This window comes from Neoarius graeffei, chromosome 19, assembly GCF_027579695.1.
Source record: "Neoarius graeffei isolate fNeoGra1 chromosome 19, fNeoGra1.pri, whole genome shotgun sequence".
NCBI lineage: Eukaryota > Metazoa > Chordata > Actinopteri > Siluriformes > Ariidae > Neoarius > Neoarius graeffei.
The window spans coordinates 38,395,890-38,416,898 of record NC_083587.1 but is presented as its reverse complement, the minus strand read 5'-3'; the positions used below and the strand labels follow the sequence as shown (position 1 = coordinate 38,416,898).

The 21,009-nt window shown below is 43.0% G+C and overlaps 1 protein-coding gene across 2 annotated transcripts in view; it reads right to left on the bottom strand.

Annotated features, from left to right (window-relative positions):
- Window positions 1-21,009, bottom strand: part of LOC132867245 (polyunsaturated fatty acid lipoxygenase ALOX15B-like) — a 53,924-nt gene that overhangs the window by 14,628 nt on the left and 18,287 nt on the right. Inside the window, exons 1-9 of one of the 2 annotated variants that reach the window (XM_060900044.1) lie at window positions 13,565-13,674; window positions 12,953-13,109; window positions 7,491-7,692; window positions 7,086-7,167; window positions 6,841-6,963; window positions 1,752-1,855; window positions 1,476-1,645; window positions 1,198-1,341; window positions 831-1,034 (exon numbers count right to left, since the gene is read on the bottom strand). In XM_060900044.1, coding sequence (XP_060756027.1) covers window positions 831-1,034; window positions 1,198-1,341; window positions 1,476-1,645; window positions 1,752-1,855; window positions 6,841-6,963; window positions 7,086-7,167; window positions 7,491-7,692; window positions 12,953-13,102 — 1,179 coding nt within the window. In that variant the 5' untranslated portion in view covers window positions 13,103-13,109; window positions 13,565-13,674. Of the gene's footprint in view, window positions 1-830; window positions 1,035-1,197; window positions 1,342-1,475; window positions 1,646-1,751; window positions 1,856-6,840; window positions 6,964-7,085; window positions 7,168-7,490; window positions 7,693-12,952; window positions 13,110-13,564; window positions 13,675-21,009 lie in introns of those variants that run through there. The other variant, XM_060900045.1, reaches the window with a different exon arrangement.

The window sequence follows — 21,009 nt, the reverse complement described above, 5'->3', positions numbered from 1 at the left end:
GTGAGGCGGAAGTAGAAAAAGTAACAAAAGGTTTATTTATACTATGTACACTATATACAATCCAGGGCAAAACAAAAAAAAAAACAGAGTATAATTCAAAAAGAAAAAGGCAAAAATGCAAAAGCTCAGAAGATCCACAAAACACAGTACAAAGGAAACTGGAGATAAACATAACAGCACAAAGACTCCGTGACAAGAGGACTGAACTCAGGGGTATAAATACACAAACTAATTAAGGACACAGGTGAAGATAATTAGGACTAACAGGCAATTAACAAAAACACAAAACACAGGAACAGTGGCGGCCTCTAGAGGCCAAAATAAACAAGACACGAAAAGGAAATAACAGCGGCCTCTAGAGGCCAAAACAGTCCAAGTCCTAACAGGTGGCGTGAGGTCAAGCGCCGGAGCTCTATAAATTATAATAACTACAGTGATGCAGCTTGAATAAAGCAGAGGGCTGTTTTAGTGATTGCTGTAGGATAGAGACTAAAGGACAAAAGGTAAACTAATAGCCAGTTTGAAAGTGTTAAAGGTACACCTACCGATTTGTATGTCCCACAGCTGGGGACATGGCATATATACTGTATGTACTAGGAAATGAATTTATTCATTTATTTATTTAGTTAGTTGTTCTAACCAACTCAGGAACAACAATTTTAATGTGGAACCCATAACCAGAAATGTTAAAACACTATTTCTGTTCAGAATGAACCAATTGGCAAATGTTGGAAAAATTGGCAAAAAATTCTGCCTATAACATTCAATTTTCTTTCTTTTAACATCCCTGGATGTCTGACAACTCAAATCATGCATGTTAGTCTAAATACCTTGAAGAGTGGGTGTACAGGTGGGAGGTGTCGCAGGGTTGTCACGGTGAACACCTCGGCCAGCAGATGAGTTCTGAGCAGGTGGAAGTCCACCTCGTGCACGCTAAACTCTGCGGCCCGCACAAAGATCTTAGCCAGCAGCCAGTCATGCTTGGAGTCGGTGGGCAGGAAGATGGGGTTCTCAGGTCCAGGGGTCTGCATTAACTGTGGAAAATAATAAACACATAAAAAGTGCAGTGATACAGGGACCTGGGGTGCTTCTCTGATGAGGAGGCTAGGGGCTCACAATTATTGTGTGAAATTACCCACAAAACAGCCTAAAGTTCAAGTGGTTAAAATGATAGCTAATATTTTATGGAGTTGTTACCTGAATGGCGATGGGCAGCATCTTTCCATGATGATTGCAGTGCAGCAGCACCAGTGGAGCTGTGAGGTACTGCTGTTCATCGTCCACCACATTTCCTATTAGTTTGTCCAGCATCTTGTAGTCGCACAGGAAGATGTTCCCTTTCTGGATGGTTGAAGGCAAACAAGTAATCAACTAATTAAGCAACACCTGCATGACAAATGTGATGTTTTACCTTGATGTAATAAAGTGATGTACTGTTTTTCACTAGCCATCCAACACGCACCAAAAACACATACCTTCATTTCGTGCTCCAAGGTGTTTCCATACAAGGAGTCTTTGACCATCTCCTCAGTAACAGGGAAGTTGTCTGGCAGGTTTGAGCATTGCTGGATCACCATGGGGTTGAGGCCATTCAGGAACTGGTAGGCAAAGAACTCATCCTCGTCCCAGTGATCTTTAACATATTCTGCAAAGCATAACTATGTCAGGACATATGCGAGGTATAGGCCTGTAGGTTTTGTTTGTTTGTTTCACTGCAGTAATTCATAACAGCTCTGTTTAAGAGAGAATACTCAAGGTTTCGCTTCTGAATCCACAAATGATTGGCTCCAGTTGGCTGATGCTTTCCCATGATTTTCTACAGTGAGCTAATCCTGTTAGCTTAAGTTCAAGTAACCTAAACACACAGAATTGATACACAGTCCATTAATAATACAACTTAAATTAATTTATGTAGATCTCCACAATTAATTTAGCTTGAGGGATAGGATAAATAATGCAAAACAATGTTGCAAATATGGGTCATTCCATGTCAAATCTCTGAATGCTCCCGCTCAACAAATCTCAGATTTGCAGTAAGGGTTAGATGATTAATCGACATGTGACATGTGTCAATGACATGTCGATGGAGGTCACTGACATACAGAAGTGGCAAGTCAATGATCAGTGGCATGCGGAAGAGGATTAATCGACATGTGGCTTGTGCCAGTGGCATGTTGACAAAAAGTGGCATCTGCTGTGATCCACCAATCAGCGGACAGCATCCCTGTACCATACGGTGCTGTTTGAAAGGTAAGCCAATTGTAAATATAGCGAATTCTGGTTTATATATTGTGCTTTGCCGAAGTATGATAGTTTAGGCTAACGTTATTTAGATAGGATATTAAATTTAACGAAATGATCTAACGTTATGTCTCCTCCAGTTTGGAATGAAATCCTCTCACGTAATGTTAATGTTAGACTAGGAGTAGGTGAATGTAGGCTACTGACAGTCTTTAGTAGCTTTTTAAAATGGGTCACTGCTTTCAACTGTACGTTTTGCTTGAGATAAGGGAGTCTGTGTTCACTAGGTAAGTAGCCTAAGTAACATTCGTTTTGATGCTTAATAGTTGGATTAATGTTATGCAGTGCTTGTAAGAATTACCAATATCATACGTATGACCCATGTTTTCAGCGCAGTAGCCTAAGGCTAGCCTAGGCTACTGTTAGCTTGTTTTTTCAATTAATCATCTAACCCCCTCTCCGGATTTGGCTGAAAAAATTCCAGAAGGTTCATACACTTCCCAGTAGGAAAAGTCCCAAATTTTAGCTCCCAACTCCTAATAGTTTTGGCATAAAAAAATATTTTTGCAACTAACCTTGGACCGGTTTTGATTAGAGTTTTCTGGGGAGCCACTTAGAGATAGCTTTATCTAGAAAAGTATTTAAATTAGGTCCTTAAATTTTTCAAGGGTTAAAATCTGCCACCAGTACTTGTAGAAGAATGCACATGCAATTCATAACCGCTCTGTTTAAGGGTTAAAATCTGCCACCAGTACTTGTAGAATATGGACTCATCCTCGTCCCAGTGATCTTTAACATATTCTACAAAGCATAACTATGTCAGGACATATGAGAGGTATAGGCCTGTAGGTTTTGTTTGTTTGTTTCACTGCAGTAATTCATAACCGCTCTGTTTAAGGGTTAAAATCTGCCACCAGTACTTGTAGAATATGGACTTTTACACTTGTGTATTTGGTTTATACAATTTTAATGATTCAGGCCTAATTGCAAAGAAGGTCACATGCACCTCCAAAACCAACGTTGACAGTGTCACTGCATGATTAGCTCATCCTATAATGTTTAAGTTACATTCGTTTATGGCAATAGAGGGCTTATTGAAGAGGTTTGCTTGATATGTGCCTTTATTGGTACCACTCATATCAACGCCTTTATAAATGAATGGCTTATATTAAAAAAGTGAAAACTACATAAATTATCTGTTCCAAGAAGTGGGGGGACCCCGTACCCCATGTCAAATGCCCACTACACCCATGATCGATACCAACAGTAATGTCTTCACTTTCTATTGTTGAGACATAATTTCTCACAGCACTGCTGCAGTTCCCTAGCCTGATGCATGAAACGCTTTCACATCGTGTCACTTTGTGCAAAGCGTCTGGAACCTATCCATTGGGATACGTGCTTCCTAGTGGGCAGAAACTTCCTGCTTTAACCAATCGCTACTGCTTTGTTGTGACGTATGTTATGCGCTGGAATGCACCACTTGAGTTCAACGTCATCGCTTTCAGCCCTCCCTCTGTTCGCCAGAGTCAGTGAAAACCTAAGCCTTTGGATAGATCCCTGACGCAGAGGTGTGGCTAAATGTGAAATTGAGCGGAAGCACTAGGTGACGCTAGCCTGGCTAGCATTACTTTTACATGTATGCATTTAGCAGATGCTTTTATCCAAAGCGACTATCAAAAGGAGGATTAACAATCAAGCTACAACACAACTAAACACAAGTAAATACCTTACTAGGAGTGCGATTTGGTAACAAGAAATTGACAGGAGTTGAAAGTCCAAGAGTGTGATCTTGTAAGTGCATAGTTAGTGCATTCCAGGTAGTTGGAGGTTCTAGGACAAGAGGTACTCTCGGAAGAGCTGGGTCTTCAAGAATTTCTTGAAGGTGGAGAGAGTGTCTGTTGTTCTAGTAGTACTTGGAAGGGCATTCCACCAGTGTGGAACAATAGATGAGAATAGCCTGGATTGACCTGTGCGAGGTGTTGGCCATGCTAAACAACGATCCTTGGAGGAGCGGAGTGACTGGAGGTTAGCATATGGCTTTATGAGGGTATTAAGGTAGATTGGAGCAGACCCATCAATCACCCTGTAGGCCAACATTAGTGATTTGAATTTGATGCGAGCAGCTAGGGGTAGCCAGTGGAGCTCCATGAACAGCGGTGAGACATGTGCTCTTTTTGGCTGGTTGAAAACCAGGTGCGCAGCAGCATTCTGGATCATCTGTAGTGGTTTCACAGTACAAGCTGGAAGACCTGTTAGGAGGGCATTGCAATAGTCAAGGCGAGAAATAACCAAGGTCTGAAACAGGAGCTGGGTTGCATGTTGGGTTAGGTACGGCCTGATTTTCCTTATGTTGAATACAGAAAAGTGGCACGACCTGGCGACAGCAGCAACGTGATCAGCGAAGGTCAGTTGGTCATCAATCATTACATCCAGGTTTCTTGCAACCTTGGTGGGAGCAACAGCTAGGGAGTCTATCTTAATGTTGATGTTGTGATGTATGGCTTGCTTGGCTGGGAGGACCAGCAGTTCAGTTTTGGAGAGGTTCAATTCAATTCAATTCAATTCAATCAACCTTTATTCAGTTGGAGGTGGTGTTCTTTCATCCATGCAGATATGTCAGAAAGACAGTCAGAGATCTGTGTTGACACTGTGGAATTGTCAGGAGGAAAGGACAGATAGAGCTGGGTGTCATCTGCATAGCAGTGATAGGAGAAGCCATGCAAGTGGATGATTGGACCCAACGACGTGGTATACATGGCAAAGAGGAGGGGCCCCAGCACTGAGCCTTGGGGCACCCCTGTGGTGAGGTGTTGTCGTGCAGATGTTTGCCCTAGCCATGACACATTGAATGATCGTCCAGTGAGATAGGATTCAAACCAGGTCTATACTAGTAGCACAAGATAATGATGATTTAGCTGGCGAAACATGGCAAGTGGTGAGAGGAAAGATAAAAATTCACCTAGAGGTACACCAGACAAGCCTACAAGTTTTTACCTATGGAGCTCCCCCTAGAGTCGCCAATTAGCAACAATGGCGTAAATTCTCGCAGAGTATTGAAATGGCCCTTTTGGCTAAATGGTGCCCTCTCTGGCAACCACAATTGAACTGAATGGCTTTGTGCTATTTGACATCACTTGTCGGCTTTGTTCTAATTCGCCCATCTTTTAGTGGCTATTTTTAAGTTCAAGAAGGAGGGCACAACCATGCCTCATGTTCATGATAGCTCTTTGGCCATGCACAACTTCTCCTAATTCATCAAAGCCAAGGCAAAAATGTTTTTTTTTGATTGATTGATTGATTGCTTTATTCCGAACAGTAAAGAAGATATAAAAACAAACAAAAAAACAAAAATAAAAAATGCAATCATCAAAACATCATCATAAACAGAATAGCATAGCCACAAGGCAATAACATAATAATGTTCGGAAACGATTTATCAAATCCTAACCCTCTATACCACCATTAATCAAACATCACTTTCCAGCATAATAAACTATATATACAAAAGAAAGCAAAATCAACAAAAACAAAACAAAACATACCAACATGGTATAATATCGCCCAAATCATCTCATCTCATCTCATTATCTCTAGCCGCTTTATCCTTATACAGGGTTGCAGGCAAGCTGGAGCCTATCCCAGCTGACTACGGGCGAAAGGCGGGGTACACCCTGGACAAGTCGCCAGGTCATCACAGGGCTGACACATAGACACAGACAACCATTCACACTCACATTCACACCTACGGTCAATTTAGAGTCACCAGTTAACCTAACCTGCATGTCTTTGGACTGTGGGGGAAACCGGAGCACCCAGAGGAAACCCACACGGACACGGGGAGAACATGCAAACTCCACACAGAAAGGCCCTCGCCGGCCACGGGGCTCGAACCCGGACTTTCTTGCTGTGAGGCGACAGCGCTAACCACTACACCACCGTGCCGCCCTCACCCAAATCAAATCATATATATACAAATACTTATGCTATGCATATATACACACATACAATACATACAATACACACATATACACATACGTATAACTATACACATCCATACGTACACAGACACCCATATCATAATTATGCATATTATGCTTATATATATATATATATATATATATATATATATATATATATATATATATATATATATATATACACACACACACACACACACACACACACACAAATACTCACTTCCTATATAATATATCCATATGTACCCATACCCACATATATACACTTATATTATCAATTATTTGGATAGTTTTCCATTCTATATCTCCTTTAAGCATCAAAGTTACTATGAAGCTGATAAGTTAACCTAAAAACAGCGCCAAATGTTGCCTGGTCCACCTTGGATTCCATCCCCTTGTTCAATGAAAATTTATTCACATTTGCAAAATTTATTTTAGGCCTACATTTACATACCATGGTCAATGGTGATTTTGACTATAAATATAACAACAAATTGAACTGAATTGAATATAAGATCACAATACATTTAATTTATACATTAATTCTGTGGTTCCACAATTCCAACAGTTTTGTGAGACTTTGCAAACAATGCCATGGAAAAAGTCACTTCAGACTTACTGCTTTTCAGCCGTTAAGAGAAATTCTATCTCCTTCGTGTAAGAGAACCGAAGTTCAGCTGGCAGAGCACGGGCAGAGTCAAAACTGATATTGTGGGGGATGCCCTGTGCGTACACACTCCATCTGTGGGAAGAATATGCAGACAGATTAAAGGGTATTTTAATATATAGCTAAAGGATGTCATTTTTGTTCAGGCAACTGGCAATATGTATAAAGTCCCAGTGGCGTTGACAACCCACACAAACCTAAATATCTCCTGTCGATCTTCTAGCTGTCTCCTTCTTTCTTGATGGGCTGCTGGGTTGCTATCCTGGAACTCGAGCAAAGCTGAGATGGAAATGTACAAAGGGCAACATTCAATGAAAAGTTCGATAATCTTGTTTTTTGTTTTGGTAATGTGACCTAAATCTTTTTATTATCAACAAAGAAAAACATATTATTATTATTATTATTACAGTATAAAGCAAAACTGTGCATTGATTTGTTGGCCAGAAATTCATCTGCAGTATGCAAAAAAGTGTGTGTGTGTGTGTGTGTGTGTGTGTGTGTGTGTGTACAAAATAATACTGTACATTTGCAAGAAAATATTGCCGGTGAATTTTCAAGTTCACTAGTAAATGTGATGTGCAGCCACTAAGTCTATGATTTACCTTTAGCTGGTCTTAAAACAAGCTCCTCGTTACAGCCCAACCAACGGTAACATGGAAACAAAATCTCATCCCCTTCAGGCGTTGTAATCAAGATCTTATCACAAAACCACTCGCTGTCAACATCCAAAAATGGCTTGGAGTAGAGTTTCAGAAGTATGAGCTCCCCCAGAGATGCTTTACACTTTACCTTAATTGTCCGTTCCTGTAAAGATATAGATGGGTTTTTGGGGGGAGATTCTGTGTGTACTTACAGTATTTTTAGTTTTAAAAGAGGTGTGATGTGATTGTGCGACATGATCTCCACTCTGCCTGTCTGGTACACACTGTAAACCCCGACACGTTTGATGAACATAATGTTTAAGTGGAAACTTATTGCCACTAACATTTCAGTTTTTCAATTTAAAAATTTATGTACATTTTCCCAAAAATAAATACCTTTCAGACCAATTCAAAAGTTTTGATTGTTACCTTAAAAGTTTTGAGTGTTCTCTCACTCCCATGATCCTTTGCAATACACTGAAGCCATAAAAATGCAACTTTTAGCAATTGTGCTACTTTTTCATGTTTTTTACAATACTCATTCCACTGATATATCAACTTAATAAGGACATGTGCCCCTCTGTTGAGTTAAAACCACAATTTGTAAACTGGATTCTCACCATAAGTAAGTAACAACTAATTTTGAATCAACTCAAAACATTTAAGTTCAAATAACTTAAATTGTAGCACAATAGAAAGGAGCTGATATCATAACCCATAATCCTTTGCTAAATTATATAGTGGCTAAACATCATGTAAAACCCTGTTCGGCTGAGTCAGGAAAAGGTTAAATGCACTGTTACAATGAATAATGTATATTATACCGTAGTATTGTTTACAGTGTTATTTTTGCAATTTTCCCACGTGATATACAACCCCGATTCCAAAAAAGTTGGGACAAAGTACAAATTGTAAATAAAAACGGAATGCAATAATTTACAAATCTCAAAAACTGATATTGTATTCACAATAGAACATAGACAACATATCAAATGTCGAAAGTGAGACATTTTGAAATTTCATGCCAAATATTGGCTCATTTGAAATTTCATGACAGCAACACATCTCAAAAAAGTTGGGACAGGGGCAATAAGAGGCTGGAAAAGTTAAAGGTACAAAAAAGGAACAGCTGGAGGACCAAATTGCAGGGAAGGTAAGTGGCAGAATCACTGCACCTGACGTGAATTAACCTGTGTTTGTGTGTCTCCCCCAGTGACCGTGCCCTTTAAAAGGAGAGAGAGAGCAGAGAAAGGGAGTGCTCCCCAACCTGGACACTTGTGTGCATGCCTGTCTGACTGGGAGTGTGAAAGGGAAAGCTAAAATAAAGTTTTTTGTAACACTCAGTTCTGGCCTGCCATGCTTCAATACCTTCAACAATCATTACAGTGGTGCTGAAACCCGGGAGGGAGTACAGAAGAGAACAGCCCCATGGAGTCCTCCCCCTTCAAGGACCTGGTCCATGCCCTTGCCATGGCCCAACAGAGCCAGCACCAGGTACTGTTCACCCTCCGGAAGGAGCAGGAGCAACGGTTCGAAGCCCTGGTGCTGGTGCGGCAGGACAATCGCCAGGCGTTCTGGCACCTCCTCGCGTCGGGGGGTCCACCGCCGCGGACCCTCCCCACCTCACCCTAACGAAGATGGGTCCGCAGGACGACCCTGAAGCCTTCCTCACTCTTTTTGAGCAGGCAGCAGAGGCGTGGGGTTGGCCGGTGGAACAGCGCGCGGCGCGCCTCCTCCCCCTGCTAACGGGCGAGGCACAGCTGGTCGCGCTACAACTCCCCGCCGACAGCCGGCTGGTCTACACCGACCTCCGCACAGCCATCCTCCAACGCTTGGGGCACACCCTGGAGCAGCAACGGCAGCGCGCTGCGCCTGGAGGAGGTCAGCCGGCCGTTCGTGTTTGGCCAGCAACTCCGGGACGCCTGCCAGTGGTGGCTGAGGGCTGACAACCACGATGCCGAGGGAATCGTCGACCTGGTGGCGCTGGAGCAATTCATTGCCCGACTTCCGGAAGGAACAACGGAGTGGGTCCAGTGCCATCGCCCAGCGTCGCTGGATCAGGCCATTGTGCTGGCAGAGGACCATATGGCGGCTGTTCCGACGGCAGGACAGCGTGTCTCCTCTTCTCCCCTCTTTTCTCTCTCTTATTGACCTGCACGCCAAACTCCACACACTCTCACACCTAACCCAGGAGAATTTGCGGCAGGCCCAAGAGCGTCAAGTCCATCTGTACGACAGGGGTACGTGCCTTAGGGAATTCACACCGGGAGATAAAGTGCTCGTGGTGTTGCCCACATTGAGCTCCAAATTGATCGCCAGGTGGCAAGGACCCTTTGAGGTCACACGGCGAGTCGGGGACGTCGACTATGAGGTGAGGCGAATGGATGGGGCGGGGCATTACAGATTTACCACCTCAATCTGTTAAAACTTTGGAACGAGGAGGTTCCCGTGGCATTGGTGTCGGTGGTTCCAGAGAAGGTGGAGCTGGGGCCAGAGGTTCAAAAGGGAAAATTGACATCGCCCACCACTCCGGTCCCCTGTGGACACCACCTCTCTCCAACCCAACTCATGGAGGTCGCCAAGTTGCAGACAGAATTTTCTGAAGTGTTCTCACCCCTGCCCGGCCGCACCCACCTCATAGAACACCACACTGAGACGCCCCCAGGGGTAGTAGTGCGCAGCCTCCTTTACAGACTGCCCGAACACACAAAAAATGGTTCGGGAAGAACTCGAGGCCATGCTTGAAATGGGCATCGTCGAGGAGTCCCACAGTGACTGGAGCAGCCCGGTGGTCTTGGTTCCCAAGGCCGACGGGTCGGTCCAGTTCTGTGTGGACTATAGAAAAGTCAATGCTGTGTCTAAATTCGATGCGTACCCGATGCCTCGTATTGACGAGTTGCTCGATCGACTAGGCACGGCTTGTTTTTATTCGACACTGGATTTGACAAAAGGATATTGGTAGATCCCCTTGACTCCACTATCCCGAGAGAAAATGGCCTTTTCCACACCGTTTGGCTTACACCAGTTCGTCACACTTCCTTTTGGGCTGTTTGGGGTGCCCGCTACGTTCCAGTGGCTTATGCATAGGGTCCTCCGCCCCCATGCTACCTACGTGGCTGCATACTTGGACGATATAATTATTTATATTAATGACTGGCCGTGGCACTTAAACCACCTAAGGGCCATCCTTAGGTCGCTGAGGCAAGTGGGTCTCACAGCCAACCTGAAGAAGTGTGCGATTGGGCAGATGGAAGTATGGTATCTGGGGTTCCACTTGGGCGATGGGCAGGTGCGTCCCCAAATCAATAAGACAGCAGAGATTGCAGCCTGCCCGAGGCCCAAGACCAAAAAGGGGGTGAGACAGTTCCTGGGGCTGGCTGGCTACTATTGTAGGTTTATAACTAATTATTTGGACATCACCAGCCCGCTGACTGATCTCACTAAAAAGGGGTACCAGATCCGGTCCAGTGGACGGAGCAATGCCAGCGGGCTTTCTCTGAGGTAAAGGCTGCACTGTGTGGGGGGCCACTGTTACACTCCCCTGACTTTTCTCTCCCCTTTGTTTTGCAGACAGATGCTTCGGACAGAGAGCTGGGGGCTGTTCTGTCCCAGGAGGTGGAGGACCGTCCAGTGCTGTACATCAGCCGGAAGCTGTCAGTGCGCGAGGGCAGGTATAGCACAATAGAAAAGGAATGCCTCGCCATCGAGTGGGCGGTCCTCGCCCTCTGCTACTACCTGCTGGGGCACCCTTTCACCCTCTGTTCGGACCACACGCCCCTGCAGTGGCTCCACCGCATGAAGGATGCCAACGTCCGGATCACCCGTTGATATTTGGCACTCCAGCCGTTTAAGTTCGAGGTGGTCCACAGGCCGGGGGCGCAGATGGTTGTGGCGGATTTCCTCTCCCGTCAAGGGGGAGGGGGGGAGTCAGCTTTAAAATAGTCCCAGCAGGTGACTCTGAAGAAAAATACTGTGTGTTTGAACACCGCCCGCTGTCAACACTTTGCATACACCCCAATGACCGACTCCACCGACCGCCACGACACCACCACGCACGATTCCCTCATCGGCACAGTGGAGCACCACAAATTGCTACCTGGTCTGTGGGAAACACTGGATCACCCGTTGATATCTGGCACTCCAGCCGTTTAAGTTCGAGGTGGTCCACAGGCCGGGGGCGCAGATGGTTGTGGCGGATTTCCTCTCCCGTCAAGGGGGAGGGGGGGAGACAGCTGCAGGCCGGACAGCTCCCCGGCCTGAGTTGGGCGGTGGGGGTATGTGGCAGTGGGGGCGTGGTCAAGCATCGGTCTGTGAATGGAGGGCGGAGTCAGGGAAGGTAAGTGGCAGAATCACTGCACCTGACGTGAATTAACCTGTGTTTGTGTGTCTCCCCCAGTGACCGTGCCCTTTTAAAGGCAAGGCAAGGCAAGTTTATTTATATAGCACATTTCATACACAGTGGCAGTTCAATGTGCTTTACAGAAGTAAAAGCAGAACAGTAAACAATAGAAAATAAAATTACATAAAATAATTGGGGAAGAAAAATAATAAGAATTAAACAATAGTAGAAATATAATAATAAAATGAAATAAAGTTCAAAAAAGGAATCAACCTCGAGATTAATTATTATTATGGGTTTAACTCATAAAGGAGAGAGAGAGCAGAGAAAGGGTGCGCTCCCCAACCTGGACACTTGTGTGCGTGCGTGTCTGACTGGGAGAGTGTGAAAGGGAAAGCTGAAAAGCTAAAATAAAATTTTTTGTAACACTCAGTTCTGGGCTGCCCTGCTTCTGTGCTCCACCCACCTTCAACAATCATTACAGACATCAATTAAAATATTTGAGTAGCTGACTAGCACTCAAATTTAAAAATCATTAGCTCAGATTTATTGAGTATAAAGTACTTCATTTTCCAAAAACTTGAAATATCTAAAGTTTAAAACTTCAGAAAAAAATGAAATGTTAGTGGTAATCAGTTTCCACTAATATTTTGAGTTCACTGAGCAGTTGGGGTTTACAGTGCAGATAAACACTGAATGAAACAAACTAACAAAACTATACCATGTTGTGTGGTACATGTTGTTCCCACATTAAACACAAAGCAAAGTAAATGAAGAATGTTGAGTTGCATTCAGGTAACTTTGAATCAGTCAGAATCCCTCAGAGCTCCTATATAATGAAACTAACTTAGAATCAAAAGATTTATATGAATGCAATTCCTTTGTTCACAATACAACACACCTGTTGTCTTTATGTTTGTAGAGCTTTTTTTTAAAATACATTTCATGTAAGCACATTTAGTGCAATTCAGTTTTGAAAAAAAATATATATTACATACAATTAACACACGCTGTCAACCATAGTGAACATCTGTAGGCTACCAATTAGCCTCCTCAGCTCTTGCTGCCATATGTGTGCACTTACTGATCCTTGCCAAAAGCCAGAGAAGAATCCTGTATCCAAATCCTTTTCATCACTCTCATTCTTGGGACCGTGGAATTTGATGGAGATGTAGCTTGTTGTGCCAGCCAAGGCTCTCTTCCCCGTGTACGCCGTCACTGTGTAGATCACCATCGTTATTCTGTACGGTGGGAGGAGGAGAGAGTTTGTGAGTGAGTGAATAAGCAAGTGAGTGAGTGAGCATGTGAATGTGAGTAGAATGATTCAATAAGTGTGTGAATTCATAAGTGTATGAATGAGTGAGTGAAACCGAGTGTGTGAATATAAGTGACTATGATAGTGAGAGTGAATATGTAAGTGAGTGAGCGAATATGTAAGTGAGTGAGTGTCTGAATGAGTGAATAAGTGAGTGAATATACAACTGAGTGAGTGACTATGTGAATGACTAAGAGAGAGAGAGAGAAAGAATGAGTGAGTGAGATGATTAGGGACTGAGAAAAGGAGGAAGACCATGAGACAAGTAGAGTTTTCATAGTGGTTTGATTTCTGTAGTAGTAGTAGTAGTAACAGTAGTAGTGGTAGTAGCATTAGTTACTACTGAAAAAAATATGAAAAAGATCAGCCACTAATGCTTACCAGAATATTTTCGATGTTTTCTGAAGTCTGAGTGTTGATCAGACTAGTGTTCTCAATGGCTATGAGCAGGACTCAGAAGACAGACAAGGAGAGAATGAGTGGCCTTGCTTTTAAACTGCAGGTACACCTACACAGATGGCACATTTAAGAAGAAATACACGTGGAAAAACAGGTGGAAACTTCCTGAAAGGCCGATTCCCATGCTCAAGCCAGTTTTAACAATGTGGCATTCCTTCATGTTGTAGATTGGTATCATGTCAATAAACCATGCCATTCTGCATTTCCGCACTGAACAAGTTAAGAGAACCCAATACTACAACCCTGATTCCAAAAAAGTTGGGACAAAGTACAAATTGTTAATAAAAACGGAATGCAATAATTTACAAATCTCAAAAACTGCTTTTGTATTCACAATAGAACATAGACAACATATCAAATGGACTCAGAAGACAGACAAGGAGAGTGCAATGGCACTCTGTTAGCTCTTCCTTGTTTACTGTACCACTTCTGGAGTCAGTCGAAAAAACACTCTTTTTCCATGCGAGCGACGAGACATGACAACTTCCCTTGTCTTTCTATAATGTTTACTTAAAAACAACAAGGTAAATCACAAGGTCTGACGCACGGTCAAAAGACTGTGTTGCTTCCACCGTGTTCTGACTCGAAACTAAGGTATACACAGTCAGTGATGTCACATCATAAGATTTAGAACATGGAACTCTTTTCTATGTTCTTTTTCTATGTTCTAAACTCTTTTCTATGTTCTTAAATTATCATCATTCATTTTTAACTGTTTTTAACTTAAATTATTATTGCTTAACTGGCCCTTACATTACCCAGCCCCTAATTGGTTAGGCAGGAAGACTAAGCAATTACAAACTTAAACATTCAAATTACTTTCAATATCTCTGAACAGTCCAACTGGCTTCTTATGATTTTTCCTTTTTTCACATCTTCTCACTCAATCGTCTCTTCTGACGCTGCTTCTTCCAACAAGCACAGTTTGTTGACAGGTCTTTCCAAGATGTTGGTCTTGGTTTTTATCTTCACTCTTCACACCATTCCGCTGGAATCTGGTAATGTTTCGACTAGTCTTCCCATGAGCCAGGAATTGCATGGAGAAGAGCTGTCCACTAGTAACATGACATCTCCAGTAATAAAGTTTCTCCTTGGTCTTGACCTTTTCTGGCGTTCTTGGAGGAGAGGAAGATACTCACGCGTCCATCTAGTCCAAAATAAATCTGCAAGATATTGGACTTACTTCCATCGCTTTCTTGTATATGTGTTATCTTTGCTGAAGATGCCTGGTGGCACGCTGGGTTGAGACTTCAGCAGCAATAAGTGATTAGGTGTTAGAGGCTGAAGGCCATTCACATCATCTGAGATACTTGTGAGCGGCCTGCCGTTGATGATGCTCTCGACCTCACATATTATTGTCTGAAGACAATCATCATTCACAGCTTGTTCTTTCAACAGGGAATTGAGGATTCTTCGCACTGTGCGAATCTGTCTTTCCCAGATCCTGCCCTGGTGGGAAGCTGCTGGACTGTTAAATATCCACTTTATTCCCTTTGGTTGCAAAGCTCTTTCAATCTTATCATTATCCAGGTGCTGTATGGCTTCTCTCATCTCCCTTTCAGCGCCCACAAAGTTTGTGCCGTTGTCAGAGCGCATGATGGTGACTTGACCCCTTCTGCTTACAAAACATCGAATGGCACTAATACAGGAGTCTGTATCAAGGCTGTCTGCAACTTCAGTATGCACAGCTCTGAGGGTGAGGTGGGTAAACATCACGCCATATCTCTTGACTGTACTCCGGCCCCGCTTGACATCAAATGGCTCAAAGTAATCAACACCTGTGTTCATAAAAGGTGGTTTGTCGGGCATAAGGCAGTCCTCAGGTAGGTTCGCCATCTTTTGCTCTCCGACCTTTCCATTAGTCCTGCGGCACACTGTGCACTTATTGATTATCTTTCGGATGGCAGAATTGGCTTGTGGGATCCAATACTTGCATCTTAGTTGTGACAAAACATAACTCCGTCCGCAGTGTCCTGTTCTTTGGTGTATGTCTCTCAAAATCAGTGTGGCGACTCTACTGTGCTTAGAGAGTATCGCTGGATGTTTGACATTTTCTGGCATAGCCGACTTGTTAAGTCTTCCTCCGACTCTCAAAATGCCATCTTGAAGGATTGGGTCTAGTTTGAACAGCCGACTGTTGCAACTGACTTGTTTGCCTTTTTGCAGAGCTTTGATTTCTTCTCCAAATTTCTGTCTTTGGCTAAACATAATTATTTCCTTTTCTGTGGCAGCCAGATCATCCAAGGTAAGTGATTTCCGTTCTATCGTTGTTTTGCATTTTTCCATATGCTGTCCTAACTTTGATCTTTGCCTTTCAGGGTCCTTTTCAGTTTGACTGATTGTTCTTGTGAACTCTTTTCTTTCATCCTTCAGTTGCTGCAAAGTTTTCTTTACCTTTAAAATCCAGGCAACCAACCTTTTTAGCTTATGCCAGTCAGAGTAGTAGTAGATCAAATTGTTAATTGGTTCCATGTTATCTTTGACTTCGATTGTGTTGACTGTAACTGTGCTTTTGACTTCTGGATAGTTTTGAAGGCTTTCTTTCCTTTCTATAGGCTGGTACACCCCGTGATGTGGTATGTAGAACACCCTGTTGTCATCACGGTTCAGCTGATGTGCTGGAACTTGAAGCCTTTGTCAATGGTGGTGTCCATGAAGACTTTGTACTCTTCATAGAACCCAGGATTCTTCTTGAACTTTCTGAGTAGAGTGGCTATGCGCTGTTCTACCACACAACGGTTATTAGGCATTTGAAGCCTTCTGTTCCTGAATGGCAATCCAATGCTGTAATGTCCATTCTCTAAAGTTGCTGTGTCCTGCACAGACTGCATGAATTGTTTGTCTTCTTGTGACAACTCTTCTTTGTCGTCATAGTTACGCTCTGGGAAGTCAGCATTGTATTGTTGGACCAGCAACTTCTCAATTTCCATCACAGAGATCCTGTTCACTGAACATTGAGGTGGTTTATTCTCTGTGTCATCCAGCTCTTTTCTTATGGGCCCATTCACGACCCAGCCAACAGCAGTCTTCACCGCATAAGGTCCTCCATCTCTACTGTTGATGATGCACCATGGCTCCATTGCCTTTGGACAGTTTGCTCCAATAAGTAGGCCTACATCCGCTTCTATTTCTGGCAAGCGTACTTCTTTGAGGTAAGGCAACTTCTCTATATCTGATTGCTTTGGTATGTTGTCAGTGTGAACAGGTATGTTGTTGTGAGTGTACACCTTAGGTAACTGAATATACTTGTTGTCTTCCAGTCCGCACACTTCCAGGTCCGATATCACATAACTGTTCATGAGTTTCTGTTCCCCAGGTTTGTTTTGACCCATGGTGCTGAGAAGTATTTGCGTTGTTTTCCCTTTAACGTTCAGTTTTCTTTGCAGGTCTCTAGTGCAGAATGTTGCTGTACTTCCTGGATCCATGAAAGCAAATGTTTCCACATCCTTGTCACCCTTTTTTGACTTAATCTTCACTGGTATTATTGACAGCACACATTCAGGTTCTCCGGCCCCTGTGAGGCTGCAAGATTCTTGAGCGATAGAAACTTGATCACATGATACTTCTTCTTTATGAGCACCACAAGCCTTCTCAGATGAAACAGAACTTACTTTATTTCTGTGGCTGCCATCACTCTTGTCAGGTGAGACAGAAACTTCCCTTTTTGGTGTATGTAGAATGTCTGGGTGCTTTAATGCACATTCTTTACACTCAATTCTTCTTTTGCAGAATTTGCTGAGATGGCCAGGGGTTAAGCATCCAAAACACAGGCCCTTTAGCTTCAAGAACTCCATGCGTTCTTTGTGTGGCTGCATTTTGATTTGGCTACATGTAGCTAGGGTGTGAGATTGCTGGCAGTACAAACATGGCTTCTCAAAGGCAATCCCTGTATTGCTTGAGTTTGCTGGTTTCACATATGATCCTCGAGACCGTTGGTTTTCAGCTGAAACGTTTGTGGCAAAACTGCTTCCACGGATCTCTCTCTTTGCAGGATACCTTTCTTTGTGCTCAGTTTTTCCAGTTGTGACTGAGCAGCTGTCTGGTATATTACCGAAGAGGGGATAAAGCATTATTTTAGCTTGGCGGTCTATGTAACTCACTAAATCAGCAAACCTTGCTCTTATGTCTCTTCGCTCTTTGATATCAAAAGCTTCAGCACGCCAGCGTTCTTTCATTTTGTAAGGTAGTTTGGATACCACTGTTCATAGGTTAGTAGGATTGTCCATCTCATCTAAGAAGTCTATGTCCTCCATAGAGTTGCGACATCCAACCAAAAACATTGCATAAGCACTCAATGCCTTTCCATCGTCTGACTTGATCTGCAGCCATTTTAATGCCTTATCGATGTATGCTCTGGCGATCTGTAGCTCATCCCCATAGTGTTTATGAAGCAGACACTTTGCTTTGTAGTAGCCTTTGCTGGGTAGCATGTGTGCACAACTGCGGACTAACTCTTGGGGTTCACCGGCTGTAAACTGTTCTAAAAAGTACAATTTGTCTTGATCATTGTCTGTCCTTTGTTCTACTGAGTGCTCAAATGCTCTTCTGAACGATTTGTATTGCAGTGTATCACCTCTGAAGACAGGAATATCCTTCACAGGTAGCGGAGATTGCTTCTGTTGTTTAACTAGCAGTTCAGTAATTACATTCTGATTTTGCATGACCTTTATTACGTCCACATCTCTGTTGGTTGGCACATTATAGTTCAAATCTTGTGGAACCACATTGTGCCGCGTTTGTGGTGGTGCGTGAAAGTTCATGCTGCCTGGTTGAAGAGGAAAGCTGGTTCTTTCTTGCTTCACGTTCCCACCTCGTAGCTTTTGTGCTTGTCTGTGGCTACTCAAACCATCTTCTGAGTTCTCATATTCTTTGAGCACCTTTATTTTTGCACTACTTTCAGCTAATGCAGTCTCCAGCTCAAGTTCTTCCTTTGCGACTTTAAGTCTGGTTATTTCAGTTTCCTTTTGAACTTGAAATGCAGCCATTTCAAGCTCAAGCTGCTGCCTTTTTTTCTGTGCAGCCTCACGTTCAAGCAGGGCTGCATGTTCCGCTTCCTGTTTAATGCGTGTTGCTGAGACTCATGTTGTGGATGACGTGCGACTAACTTGAGATCCACATGGGCGGGTGTGCCCATCATCATTGACATCAACCTGAGAAACGCTGTCACTTGGTGTAACAGTATCTTGGAGGTCAATGTCCTCATCCTTCTCTCTTTGCAGTACAGATTCATGTACATCTGCAATCCATTTTTTAGTTTCTTTCATAAATTTTTTGATGGATGCCACTTTGGGTTCAAACCATTTTTCCTGGTCATATATTTTTTCATTTTCAGCCAAAAGATTTACGACTTCATTGTTGTGGCGACTAAGCCCCTGTAAATGAAGTGCAAAATCATTTTCCATCACTTCTTTGACTCTTTGTAAATTTTGAGCATCACTCTTCAATGTCTCCACGTCCCTTATTTTACTTGTGAGAGCTCCTAAGTTGTGCTTCCTCAGTGCTATGTGCCTTTGTAATTTCTCCTGTAGTGCTTTCTCTGTCAGCTTGCGTGACCTTCCCTGTTCCATTGTATCCTCAAGACATCTTGGCTCCTTTTCATTAGCCATCTTATATTGCAGAGTAAAGGCTCAAGTACGGTAGTTTGCAAAGTTTAAAAGCACTTTTCTTCAAAGTCACTTTTCTTCATAAAATGAGTGCAATACAACCTTTCAAAATAATGCCAAACTCCACGTTGTTTGACTCAAGACTTGCATTACAATTCACAGGGGAAATCCGTAACTTGCATTTTTTGTTTGCAATCGTCCTTTAATTTTGTCTCGAGCGCCATAATTATCCACTTCACGTCTGCTCGTCTTACTGCACTTGGATATTACGAGGATCTATCAGTATGTTGTCTTGGAGAATATTTCAAACAATAGTCCGTTTCTGCTTCAGCATCCTTGGGTGAGCTCTCCTTCTTTCCTTTCATGCAACGGGCCCCGCTCTCTCACACATACACAGTGCAACTCCAGCTCCGCTGCTCTGCTCGTTAAGCAAGTCTTTTGACTAAATGTAATGGCACTCTGTTAGCTCTTCCTTGTTTACTGTACCACTTCTGGAGTCAGTTGAAAAAACTCTTTTTCCACGTGAGTGACAAGACATGACAACTTCCCTTGTCTTTCTAAAATGTTTACTTAAAAACAACAAGGTAAATCACAAGGTCTGACGCATGGTCAAAAGACTGTGTTGCTTCCACCGTGTTCTGACTCGAAACTAAGGTATACACAGTCAGTGATGTCACATCATAAGATTTAGAACATGGAACTCTTTTCTATGTTCTTTTTCTATGTTCTAAACTGTTTTCTATGTTCTTAAATTATCATCATTCATTTTTAACTGTTTTTAACTTAAATTATTATTGCTTAGCTGGCCCTTACAGAGAGAATGAGTGGCCTTGCTTTTAAACTACAGGTACACCTACACAGATGGCACACTTAGGAAGAAATACATGTGGAAACTTCCTGATAGGCCGATTCCCATGCTCAAACCAGTTTTAACAATGTGGCATTCCTTCATGTTGTAGATTGGCATGGTTTATTGACATGATATCATTCTGCATTTCCGCACTGAACAAGTTGGTTGTTTTTTTTATGGCCGTCACACCACGACTGTGGAAAGAACCCATGACATGTCATAACAGATGCTTTGCCATGCGGTCCCTTTGCAAGCCTGAATACTACAAAATTGAATGGTGCAATATATCCTGATCCATGCAGAAAGAAACACACACATAGCCTGCAGTCAGTATGTCTTTGGAGATACTCCTCCATCTCAAAACAATGAAATTTTAAAGACCGTTGCCTATACAGTACATTTTCTCTGGTGTGACTTTCTGCCTCAAATTGTGTGATTCCAAATGTGTTTGGAATCTAGTCAGTGCACTAGGAAGTGCATCAGCTATATTTGTTTTATGTTTATTCATGAGTGATTCATGACAATAGAGCAGAATCATGATTCCTCTAAGATTTGGGATACTGTGTTCTTCTCTGTGGGCACTAAGGGAATCGAGCTTGGTTGGAGGGAAAACAAAGGGAAAATTGGCAGATATACTTTCCTGTTGCTGTGTGCAATGAGGCCTCTGTGGCATAATAACAATTCATTTTCTTTTTGATGAAAAAGCTTGAATTAAAAACAATCTAAATATTATTTTCTCTAAAACCTTGTATTCTCACGGTGGTGTAGTGGTTAGCGCTGTCGCCTCACAGCAAGAAGGTCCGGGTTCGAGCCCTGTGGCTGATGAGGGCCTTTCTGTGTGGAGCTTGCATGTTCTCCCTGTGTCCACGTGGGTTTCCTCCGGGTGCTCCGGTTTCCCCCACAGTCCAAAGACA